The sequence below is a fragment of the Protopterus annectens genome, chromosome 11.part0 (genome assembly GCF_019279795.1).
Source record: "Protopterus annectens isolate FY-2018-M chromosome 11.part0, PAN1.0, whole genome shotgun sequence".
Taxonomy (NCBI): domain Eukaryota; kingdom Metazoa; phylum Chordata; order Ceratodontiformes; family Protopteridae; genus Protopterus; species Protopterus annectens.
Genome location: NC_056745.1, coordinates 1,174,287,748 through 1,174,301,172, shown reverse-complemented (window position 1 = coordinate 1,174,301,172; position 13,425 = coordinate 1,174,287,748). Strand labels below are relative to the sequence as shown.

General features: G+C 36.4%; 1 protein-coding gene across 2 annotated transcripts in view; it reads left to right on the top strand.

Moving 5' to 3' along the window:
- The window catches only part of SRPK2 (SRSF protein kinase 2), a 3,154,866-nt gene that overhangs the window by 2,259,465 nt on the left and 881,976 nt on the right, over positions 1–13,425 (top strand). For both annotated transcript variants that reach the window (XM_044088527.1, XM_044088528.1), the window contains exon 10: positions 1,884–2,130. In XM_044088527.1, coding sequence (XP_043944462.1) covers positions 1,884–2,130 — 247 coding nt within the window. The remainder of the gene's footprint in view (positions 1–1,883; positions 2,131–13,425) is intronic.

The following is a 13,425-nucleotide window of genomic DNA, read 5'->3' as shown; positions in this document are numbered from 1 at the left end:
GAACCCTTAACATTTGCTTATCTGACCTCCAGACTGTAAAACCAGAGCAGTGACTGTAAGCTGGATGTCATGGTCTACTAATAATTTTATACAGAATCCTTGCAAGAACTAATCCTTTCAGACTAATGTTGTACTGAAAAAGCGCTAAAACATAATGCAAAATATGTGCAGCATTGTTACATGGGTAAGCAACCCCTGCCAACAGCTTGCAGTATGACCAGTACCCCATTCTAAAATGACATGGTAGTCGGGGATCTTGGCAACTTGCCTTGAAAACTCTTCATCTTTTGACCTCCATATAGCATCAGTATTCAGGAAATCTTCTACTAACACACCTGATATCTACGGACTTATTATCCAGGTCAAAAGAAGGTATTGTCCTGCCCTACTCAGATTTTTTAGGCGAAATGTAAACTACACTGCCCCCTTTGGAGTGTACCTACCCAGGCAAATTACACTGCTTAAAAGGCTGTGGTGGTTCCTAAATAAAAAGATTACTGGTCTAAAGACCCTTGGCTACCATGACAGGATGAAGCCCTGTCCCTGTACTTGGTCTGCTGTAGGCTTCTATGTGGAGATGAATGTCTTGCATTATATACCATTAAACACCCAAGTGTCTGTGATCTCTTGCATTGCCACAAGACAGACAACTCCAAAAACAATCAAACTAAAGATTTCAAATCTTTACCAGTTTATAAATAAAACATGACAGAGGGACAGATAGATTACCCAGTGTTTATCCCATCCCTGGAACAAATTGCTGTTACATGTAAAATAGAGTGACACTCCTATACCCTTCAAGGCAAACGTTGATTGTATGGACATTTTTAAATTCATTCCTGGCTTGACCTTCTTTGCCCCCTAGAAGCAGGAGGTACATTTTGAAGATGGGTATTGGCAAGGAGCAAATGATATCTCTACATACTTGCCTTTTTAAGCCCTATAACCCTACAGTACATTGGATTGCTATGGAAAACTGGCTTTAGACAGAAAGGCCTGTGGGCTTAGTAAATAAGTTAGGACAGTGCCTGTTTGGATGGGCATACTGCTTTAGAAAGTTACTAACCTCTTAAGAAAAGTATTTGGCACCTGGGATTGCTTTCTTTTAGGCATACCAAAAATGACCAAATTATTGCTTCATATGTGTCTATCCAGATTTTGTGGATTATGTGGCACAAACAGTGTCAGCCTAAGACTTGAGCAGTACAGTGTTAGTAAGGGGAGGGTTATGAAGACATTTATGGAATAGTCTTTTAAAGACTTTGGAATGTGATTTAATGAGGACTTGTGAAAGTGGCTGGAAAGAGGGATGGAGGAAAAGTTTGGATTGTTTGTGGTGTAATCAAATTCGTGATAGGGGAACACAGAGGAAGACTAATCCGAAATTGAAAGTAGTGAGAGTGCTTTTCTCTAATGGTGATATTACAGGGAATTGAATGCCATCAGACTGGGCACAACCATACCTTTCTTTGCAATTACAGGGTTGGTATAACGTAGATGGTCTATTTTTTTTGCATGTTTTATAATCTTGGAAAAATGAGAAAAAGATACAACTAATGGATTGAGCTGGCTCTAATGCATAGTTTTCTGTTGCTAATTACGTACAGTATGCTTGGCTATCAAAACAGTGAAGTATAGCAAGATACATACTCGTATAAATGTGTTAGTGCTCCAAATCCATTTGTCTTGTTGAATATCATCTTCCTGAGGCCTTCTTTGTTGGTCAAACTCAACTACATTTTGTTTTCCATACTGAAGCTGAAAGACCAGATCTTTTTTATATTTCTGATACTTGATTATCTTTAAAGTAATATGAGAATGAAACAGAAATATCCCAACCGTACCTGAAAACTCTTATGTTTTTATTTTTCCGTCTTGTTTAGGTTGGCAAAATATCAAAAAACAAAAAGAAAAAAATGAAAAAGAAACAGAAGAGGCAAGCAGAATTGTTAGAAAAACGTTTACAGGAAATTGAGGAACTGGAACGAGAGGCTGAAAAAAAGAAAGAGGAAGAGCTTCTTAAAGCACCAGAGCCAGTGAATGAACCATATGAGGAAGGGCATCAAGAGCTCAAGCTAAGGACAGCAGTACTAGAAGATGCTGTTTATGAGGATCCTGGAAATGAATATGGTAAGTGCCATATTTTATTCCCAGTATTCATGTGTCATACTCAGAAAACAAAGTGCAATAAAAAAGAATTCCTTTATATTTCTTTCATAGTAGCCCATATGACATTGAGATTTGTGAGACTAATGGCATACAAATGCAATGTCTATTATTGGACTTCAGTTTTCAATTTGCCTTATGTACATTACACATACAAACTTTCCACAAAAAGAACCAGTACCAGGGGTCATGTCAATCTTTTTAAAGTATATTCCACAGCTTTAAGCCCACAAACTACGTTTTTGTTCATAGGGGACTTTTTTAGTGCATCTGATTGAAGTGACCCCTGGTGCTGGTTCTTTTTGTGTAAGGTATATTGTTCACCATGAACCTGTGGTGGGTCATATGATACGTGCATTCTGTGATGTGCCTGTGTGTGTGTGTGTGTATATATATATATATATATATATATATATATATATATATATATATATATATATATATGTAGATGGAGCTAGGACTGTTGAACAAAAGTCCAACAGTCTGAATCCAAAATCACCAAACGCAATTTCACGAAAGTGCTTTTACCGAAAAAGCACTTTCGTTAAAGTCCGTCAAAAAAAAACTGTGTCCCCCCCCCCCTACTTTAATATTCTCACTCCGAGAGTAAGTATGTATTAGTATGCACCTCCTTTTTATAAATACTCATACTCATACGTTGACTCTCCAATGTAATTTTGTAATTTTGACATCCAAATAATTTATATCTAGTTTAGAAAAATTTATTTTAAAACTCAAAAAACTGGTCATTTGATTTAGGGTAACATACAAAGTCCTCAAGTTCATTTTCAGTACCACGCCATACAATAAACACATCATCAACAAAACATTTGTAAAATAGAATATTAGATCTATATATATTCTCATGTTCATTAAAAACAAATGTGTCTTCCCAACTCCCAAGAGTGAGATTGGCATATGTGTTAGCCACTGGACTATCCATCGCTACTCCCAATTGGTGGTGATAAACCTGTTTATTAAACAAGAGAATATTATTTTCTAAGGTAATCTCCAGCAGTTCATAGAATGTTTCAGTCTGTCTAGCATTATATTTGCCATGTCTACACAAAATTTGTCTTATGCTGTTCACACCATATTCATTCGGAATAGAAGTGAATAGGGACTAAATGTCTAAAGATACAAGAAAAAATCCATTTCAATATTATTCTCATGCCAGTCATATAACAGTTAGAAAATGACCAATGTCCCTAATGTAACTATGTACATAGCACAGATATTCTTTTACTATACTTTGTAAACAGGCAGAGATGGCCTATGTAAAGATTTATGTATTTTGGGTAGGCTGTACAAGACTGGAAGGAAAGGACTTGGCACAGTTAAAAAGTTAGATATCTGTTGTTATGTCATCATTAACCTGTAACTCATAAGCACTAATATTCATCTTACTAATGATTTTATTAAAATCAGGATCCTGAATTAGTTTAAATGTCTGAGTATCTGATAATAATTCATGCATTGCAACAATATAATCAGTACATTTCATAATTACTATGCATCCACCTTTGTCTGCTTCCTTAATTATAATGTCCTTATTAGTCTGTAGATCATGTAATGCTTGAATTTCCTGTGCAGATAAGTTATAGGTTCATAGGTAGGTACTAGGCTTTCATAGGTAGGTACTAGGCTTTCGGCCCTGGGGCCTATACAAGCTCAGCCAAAAAGGTACCCTGGCTTTTGCCACCCAAGAAAATTATTTTCCTGTGCCACTGTCGAGCAGAGCCACATAAGTGATCCCCGGGGTGAATCCTATTTTCCATCCAATCTTCAAGATTTTTTTTGAGTGCTAATGAGGAGCTTTGTTTGATATAGATAGGTAGTTTATTCCAGAGTATGGGAAGTCTCTGGGACAGGAATCTATCTCTCCGGCATGTTCTGTTTATTGTGCTGACAAGGTTTAGATCCCTAGAGTGTGTAGCTCGAAACGAGTGGGATTTCTTTAAATGGAGCATGTCCAACAGCTCTGGGTTTGACATAGCCTTGTATGTTAGGCATTGATCACCTCTGAGTAGGCGATATGCGTTGGAGTAAACCTGGAGTTTTTTGAGACTGTGTGCGTAGGGCATCTGTTTGAGGCTGGTAGTCCTCTTTGTGAGGTATTTCTGTGGCCTTTCCAGTTGTTGTAGATGTCTTGTGAGGTACATACCAAAAGGGGCATTGTACTTTTATAATGGGTCTAATGAGTGATGAGTAGAGGGGAACAATGACCTCTTTTTTTCTAGATGAGAAACGTTTTGTGATGAGGTGTGCCACGTAGAAGGATTTCCTGACTACTGTGGCAATGTGATTATCAAAGGAGAGACTACTGTCCACCTGTGTCCCAAGGTCTCTTATCACACTTTCGGTGTTAAGTATACTACCACCTATGTTGTAGTTCATGAGTACAAAGTTTTTACCAAATGGGATGACAATGCACTTTTTGGCATTGAGCTTGAGGCCATGGCTTTGACACCAGGCATCTGTCTCGGTGAGGCCCTTTTGTAGGATGTCCACATCGTTAGGAATTTCTATTATGGCTCCTAGCTTGCAGTCATCTGAGAACTTCATTAGCCAAAGACCTTCTGTGTTAGCCTGTACTACAGAGAAGTAGATACCAAACAGGAGAGGACCCAGGACTGAACCCTGTGGTACTCCACTTGTCACTGGTCTGGTCAGATTTGGAGTCTGTTACTTTCACAGTGTGGGTTCTGTCAGTGAGCCAGTTGACAACCCATCTTGTGACATAGGGATTTATACCTAGTTTAGTGAATTTATCTATAATTCCAGAGTGGGGCATGGTGTTGAAAGCATTGGCAAGACCTAGATAGGCTGTGTGAACCACCTTACCCTCGTCTACGGCTTTGGTGACTGCTTCAAAGAAGTCTGTCAGGTTTAGGAGACATGGTCTGCCTTTTACAAACCCAAACTGGGTGGGGTCCAGAGTTTGGAGGCTATGATTGAACATGGTACTTAGGTGGGGTGCCAGTTCATTCTGTAGTTCATGTAGAATGCAGCCTGGGATGTTGTCTGGTCCCATGCCTTTGGAGAGTGTGGTTTTTACCTGTGCAGCCATGATTACAGGAACTTTGCATTCTTCCGGTATAGAGATGGACTCTTTAAGGGGTGAGAGGGGGGTATAGTTACCACTGAACCTATCTGCCAGGATGTTGGCAATATCAGTTGGGTCTGTATATTTAGTGCCATTGTGCTGTAACTCAGAGCAGATCTGAGTGTTGCCATTGAGATTCTTGACATAGCTATAGAATGCTTTGTGGTTGTCTTTAGAATCAGTGGTGATTTTGTTTTCGTAACTAGCTTTGGAGGATTTTATCAGAGATAACAGCTTCTTACTGAGGCTGACCAGGGAGCTCCTCCACTCATGGGATTTTACTCCCTTTTGCAACAGTTTCTTCCGTCTGTTGTACAGTTTGTTTATGGCAGGGGACCACCAGATTGGCTTCCTTTTTTGGAGGATAGCGTCTTGGTTCTGTTTGGGATAGCATGATCCATGCACTCATGTATGTGCTTATAAAGTGCAATTGTGTAGGATTCAGTAGTTGTAACTGTATTTTCCATCTGCATGAGTGTCATGAAGTTCACCACTTCTGTCTTAAGAGGCATGAAGTTGGCTTTGGAGAAATTTTTTACCATGGTTTCCTTAATGGGACAGGATGTGGATATCTAGGGTAATTAGCTTATGGTCGGATCGGACCAATGAGGCGTTGACTTCAGGTGTGGAGTACCGGTCACTCATGTTTGTAATGATTAGATCTAGGATATTTTTGCCCCTGGTGGGGGTGTGTATAAGTTGATCCAGGGCATTGGAGTTTATGAATTCCAGAAAGCGTTGAGCGAAGGAGTTGATACATGAGTAGTTTTCCCAGTTAATGGTGGGGTAGTTGAAATCACCCATTATTAGGGTGTTTGGTTGAACCTTAATATTTTCCAGTCCATCAAGAAAAGAGGAGTGGGAATCCTGGAGCATGGTGGGGGATCTGTAGCAAGCTACAGTTTGGATTGCAGTTTTGCCCAGAGTTAGTTGCACTTGGATAACCTCGGCTGCATTATGCTGAGCAACTCATCTGGAGGTGTGGATATCCTTAATGAATATGGACACACCTCTGCCTTTGGTGTTCCGGTCCAGGTTATTTGGCCGAAAAGTATGGTATGAGTCATAGCCTGGTAGTGCAGGGGTGCTCTCTGGAGCCATGAACCAGGTCTCAGTCACTGCACAGATATCGATGTTCTCCATTTTAACTAGTGCCTCGAGTGAGTGCATTTTGAGATTTAGACTTCTAGCATTGAGTAGCATCACTCTCAGTTTTTGCTTGCCTGTTCCTGTTATAGTGGTGAATTTGTCATTTGAACCTTGCCTTAAAAAAGGCACTATAGGGGCAGCAAGAACCATAGCCCGTATCCGGAATCCCAGGGGTGACAGATGCAGGCCATCTCTGGCAAAGCATCGTGGTCTGTTGACCATGTCATCCCAGGCAGACAGATACTGGATCCCTTTAGAAGGACACCAGAAGCTTAGTCAGTTGTTGAAGCCAATCATTTTGTCCTTGTACTGCGGCATCATTCTGGGTGATGGCAGAATGCTACTCAGGGCTAGGGTCATTCCTGCCTGGGCTACAAGATCGGACAGCTCTTCCATGTCTCTTTTCATGTAGTCCAGGGAGGTACGTCTCCGGTTGTTCACACCAACATGGACAATGACAGAGTCATATTTGTACTTGTTGTGGTGTGACCTGAGTGCGTGGGTTATGTGGCGGATCTTGGCAACCGACAGGCAGCTGACAGTAACGTGTGTATTCATCTTTAAAAAGTCATTACTATCATATAGTTCACGTATCTGCTTTTCACAGACATGGAATGCTGTAAGTATAGGATCATTAATTGGTATGAATATACTTGATCTCTGGCATTCTGTTGAAGTAATTGTAGAATTGTCCTTAAAAATCAGTTTCAGACTCAAATTGTGAACGAACATTTTTAGTTCAGTAAGAGCATCAGTAATACTACTAATGTTAGAGGGAATAAACTTAATGCCATGATCAAGTAATGAGACAGTAGCTTGTGAAAGTACCACATCTGATAGGTTCACAATTGAGCCATTCCCTAAACATATCACTTTTTCAGGAGCTATATTACTGCGTAAATCAATAGCGTTATCACAAAAAGACTCAAAATCAATGTATTAGCAGCAGAAAAACTTACTGATGCTTGGATGATTTGCTTCGTATTATTGGACCATTGCATTGTCTCCCACGAGAGTGAGAGCTTCTTCTGGTATCCCCTTGCTTCCGTAGATTCACCTTCTCTGGAAGGTGTAAAACCAAACGTTGAGGGTTGTCTAAAAAAGCTTTATTCATCGTTGCTGTAGCTGGATTCTTAGAAAATTTACTCGACGTTCCTTGTTCTGGATCTTTCTCATTAGGAGCAAATGTAATTCTTGCTTCCATTCGCACTGGTGCATCAGATGCTGTAACTGTGGAAGCAGATCTTATATTACTTCCTTCCAGTTCTGATTGGCTGATCAATGTCTGCTCAACCACTACAGCTGAAGCTGGCGACACCTCATTGTTTAAGGGTTCAAAGGTGTCTAAATCATTCACGTTGTATTTTATGTTTCGTCTAAATCATTCACGTTGTATTTTATGTTTCTTTGTTTTCAAGGACAATTCTGCTATTACTTCAACAGAATGTAACAGATCAAGTACATTCATGCCAGTTAATGATCCTATACTTACAGCGTTCCATGATGTCTGTGAAAAGCAGATACGTGAACTATATGATAGTGACTTTTTAAAGATGTATAACTTATCTGCACAGGAAATTCAAGCATTACATGATCTACAAACTAATAAGGACATTATAATTAAGGAAGTAGACAAAGGTGGCTGTATAGTAGTTATGAAATGTACTGATTATATTGCTGCAATGCATGAATTATTATCAGATACTCAGACATTTAAACTAATTCAAGATCATGATGTTAATAAAATCATTAGTAAGATGAATATTAATGTTTGAGTTACAGGTTAATGATGACATAACAATAGATATCTTTAACTTTTTAATTGTGCCTAGGCCTATACTTCCTGTCTTGTGCAGCCTACCCAAAATACATAAATCTTACATAGGTCTCCTATGAGGCCGATTGTTTCTGGCAGAGGATGGATTACGGAGCCCATCTCTACCTATTTACATCTCTACCTATTTACAAAGTATATTAAAGGAATATCTGTGTTATGTACATAGTTACATTAGGGGCACTGGCCATTTTCTTACTCTGTTATATGACTGGTATGAGAATAATATTGAAATGGATTTTTTTCTTGTAACTTTGGACATTGAGTCCCTATTCACTTCTATTCCGAATGAATATGGTGTGAACAGCATAAGACAGATTTTGTGTATCTTAAAAGACATTGTTTTAGCATAAATTTGAAAAGTAACTTGTTTATTCATACATATTTATATATATTTTTAACAATGAAATTAAATGAAATTATTTATTTATTTATATATTTATTATTTATTTATTTATTCAATAATATATTTTATTGTTGAAAAATGTGTATTTATGAAACAGATGAAAAAGATATATACAGCAAAGGGTATATTAATTTTTAAAAATATTTTAAAAATATTTTAAAAATATTTAAAAATATTTTAAAAATATTTTAAACCATTAAATATGTTCCCTGCATATTATATCATATATTACATAATTATATTTATATTATGTCCTTACACTATATTAATCTATCATTCTATTTTTTCATATGATGTAATTTAAAATTTTCAGAACTTTATAGTTTAAATGTAGGTACATACAAATTATATATATTTAACATTGGCAGTTCGAGTATCAACTGACTGTATAACTTTATAAATATGGGATGTATTAACAATAATAAGGTGAAAAAAACTTTGTACAAAAATACGACCATTAATGTTGAATTTGCACATAACGGTATACATATACATACACATATATATGTGTCTTTTAAAAGGGACACATATATATATATATTAACATAAAAATGTATAGAAAACGGACATGTAGTAGTTAAAGTAGTACCAAGCAAATAATATATATATAAAAAAAGCAACAACTGTCCTTACGGAAAATTGACATTGAACACATAAACATTTTATTATATTCAAAAGTCACATTACATAATTTATATAAATAAATCAGTCTTTTTCACGAAGGGATAAGAAAGTGCAGAAGGTAAAACATGTCATAATGAAAAGGAAAAGGCACTTTTTTCTTCTCTTTGCAATAAGAGAATTCTTTAGTTTGTTTAGAATTTTAAAACCTTTAATTAATTAATTAATGATGTGTTGTAATTGAATAATGAAAGGGTTACCTCTATATAGGTAACAGGAAGTGGACCGTTAAAATGTTTTTGAAAAAGTCTGGCAGAGGCCAAACGAAAGCGCTCATGTACTTTTTGTTCAATAATTTATTCGTTAATAAACCATTGGAAGTTCTTTTATATAGTGTGACTGTGGTGCATCCTTACGCATTTCCAGCCCCATTGTGCTTTTTGTTTTATTGGAGTTATTTTGGAGAATTGTTTGGCAGATTTTGTGTAGACATGGCAAATATAATTCTAGACAGACTGAAACATTCTGTGAACTGCTGGAGATTACCTAAGAAAATAATATTTTCTTGTTTAATAAACAGGTTTATCACCAAGAATTGGGAGTAGTGATGGGTAGTCCAATGGCTAACACATATGCCAATCTCACTCTTTGGAGTTGGGAAGACACATTTGTTTTTGAGGAACATGAGAATGTATGTATCTTCTTCTTCTTTCGGCTTTTCCCCGTTAGGGGTCGCCACAGCGGATCACCTGTCCGCCCAGGATTGGCAGTGGAGTTTTACAGTGTTGATCTAATATTCTATTTTACAAACGTTTTGTTGATGATGTGTTTATTGTATGGTGTGGTACTGAAAATGAACTTGAGGATTTTGTACGTTACCAAAATCAAATGACCGTTTTTTTGAGTTTTGAAATTAATTTTTCTAAACTAGATATAAATTGTTTGGATGTCATAATTACACTGGTGGGTCAACGTATGAATACGAGTATTTATAAAAAGGAGGTGCATACTAATAAATACTTACATAGGAAAAGCATGCATGCTGGGCACATCTTGAAAGGGGTTGTGAAAAGCCAATACATGAGAGTAAATAAACTGAATACAGATGATAACATGTGTGCTAAACAAATGATGGATATGACCCATGAGTTTGTTGAGCGAGGGTATGATCCAGGCCATTTTGAAAATCTTAGAGATGAAATAATGTCACAGACATGAAATGAAATTAATCCATATTTTTCAGCTAATGGACATTTACCAACTAGAAGATTGGATAATAATGATGCTGACCACCTAAGATACACTATGACTTATAGCAGAAGTAGTAGGTCAGTTGAAGAGATTGTTAAGAAACAATGGGGTATCCTAAGGGTCTTACCTGATTTAAATCATTTGGTTCCAGAAAAAACACTCTTTACATACAAGAATTGTAGCAATCTCAAACAACGTTTATGCTATAAGGATTTTGCCCTGAACAAGAAAGTAACACCTGGTTCCAGCAGGAAGGGTACATTCTTATGTTTTAATTGTTCGTGGTGTTCTGATATTTGTTCATCTAATACATTTGTTCATCCTGCAACTATGACAAAATTTTATTTTAAGTGTGTAGCTACGGTGCAATACATCTTTTGTAGTTTATCTAGCTACTTGTAAATCTTGTCCATCATTTTATGTGGGAAAATCAACTAGGAAGCTTAAGAACAGAATCATAGAACATAAATCCGATATTCGGAGAGGTGTATTGACAAATGCTTTGGCAAAGCATGTAAACAATAATGGTCCTACACATAGTTTTCTTTTTAGGGTTATAGAGGTCTTAGAACCTAGTTTGAGGAAGGGTGATGTGAGTAATAAACTTGAAACCAGAGAATACAACTGGATTATCTGCCTTCAAGCAGATTCCGCCAGGAATAAATAAACAGGTTTCACTTAAACCGATCCTGAAGCATAAACAACAATGTATAAGGTCCTAACTAAGGATATTATAGTATTGTTTTTTTATATACATATTTCTCTCTATATATTTTTAATATATATGTTTTTATATATGTATTTATATGAATTCTGTATTATATGTATTGAATATATTTTTTAGAAAATCTTATATAAGGAAATTTAACTAGTGAATATTTAATTAGTGAATGTTTTGATAAGATGGGTTGTGGCATGTGATGATTTTTTGAATAGTATAAATTGTTTGCAACTCTGAATTTCTTTTAACACTGATGAAGGACTTTGTCAGAAAGCTTTGGTATTTATATTAAATTCAGTTTTTTCACTCAGTACTATGAAGCTAGTTTTTTCTATTGATTTTCTGTTTGTTGACGAGCTTCACTTTATCACAGTTGTGTTTTTTTTCTTTTTGCATTTTTAATCAGCCTATCACACCTCTCCTCCCTTCTTAGACTCAAGCAAGTTTTCTCGTGGTCCTAACAAAAAGCTAAGTTTGAAGATTACAGATAAATTGTAAGTTACACCGCACATTCACCTGTCTTGACAGACCATCTGCATTTGTATTATGTGTATCATTCCAGTGCTGAATGGTCATATTGTAGGCCTGTAATCTAAATATAAGTGCTCATAAAGTCTCGGCTTACTCTGTCAAACACAATCTAAGAAACTTGCTGTTTTATCCACTTACTCTATGTAACCACCTTAGGAGATAATGATCTGTAACTACTGTCATTTTTCTACAACATAAGTAAGTTTGGAGCATTTTTAAAGCCCCACACTGTCCCTAAGCATTATTTTTACATATTTGAATACAATTATTACCTTGTTTTGAGTCTGGGACTAAATTATACTACTGTATGCTCAGTTCTCATTTTTTAACGCCTTTTTAAATGATTACTTAAGACATAGGCAAACATACATTTATATAAAAGAAAACAAACCATATTAACACATTCCCAATCACAAACATTATATATCACTTGTATTCTTTTTTTTTAATTTATCATCAGTCCAACATTATATAAATTGCTCAATTCCTGCCTTCCCTTAAAACCTCACTCTTCCACCAAAACATTATTCTGATTGTATTGTTCCCACTATTTCCATTTTTACTATGCAATTTGCTCCTACCCTTTTCTAAAAATCAGACTTCCAGTTCTTTTGTCTGTGTTACAGTATCCAGTACTTCACATTCAGTTGGTTTAGACTTGATTTCCATTTTGTAGTATTTTTTTTTTTTTTTGGCAGCCACCAGAATTCCATTTTCTAGTAATTTGTTTTGGCAGCCACCAGAATTAAACTTAATAATGCCTTACTATTTCTAGGCAGTTCATATCCTGTATTCAAGCTAAAAAAAGTAATTTCCTCAGTTAAACTTGTTTGTTCACCCAGTATTTCAGAGTATTCTGTAGAGAGTTTTTAAAAGTCTACCGACTCATTACAGTCCAGAAGTATCTGTTCCCAGTTACCTCTATCTTTCCCCATTATACTTGCAACATTTGCCATCTACCTGAGGAAAAATTCTTTGGAGCCTGCTTGGAGTACAAAAATACTTATATCTTTTAGACTGTGTTTCATGTTTGGTAGACATACATATATTCCCCATTGTTTCTTTGTGAATTGCTTGTCCAGTCTCTCTTTCCATTCCTTTCTAATCTCCTCTGATTGAGTGTTATAGTTACCATGCAATATTTTATATGCTGTACTAATTATTCCATTTTCAATAACAGCTTCTGTTCTAGATTCTGCTAAAAACTCTACCAATGCTGGTCTTTTGTTTTAGACTCATTTCTTTCTCTTTGCCTATACACTATCAGTCCTTGATAGAGAGGGCACCCTCTATCCTGCAGTCCAGATACATTTTGGGCTTCTCCCATTCTATTACCTTTCACTCTCTAGTTATTTGCTCCCAGTATCTTGGTTCTTTTCCCAGTTTTCTCCAATAAATTCCAGCCCCCTTTTGCTTGTTGTCTGTATCCCTAATTGCAGTCATCCGTATCAGCAAAATTTCCTTTCTCTATCCCTGTGTTTGCTTGGTTCTTAGAATACTTTACTTTATGAATATAATATTCTGTATGATTATTGTTATTCTCCTTAAAGCTCTGCATCCAAAAATCCCAGTCTCTCCTTGTTTCGTGAGCTTCCCCCCTGTTTCATCATCATGCCTTTCCATTTTGAATTATAGTTTTC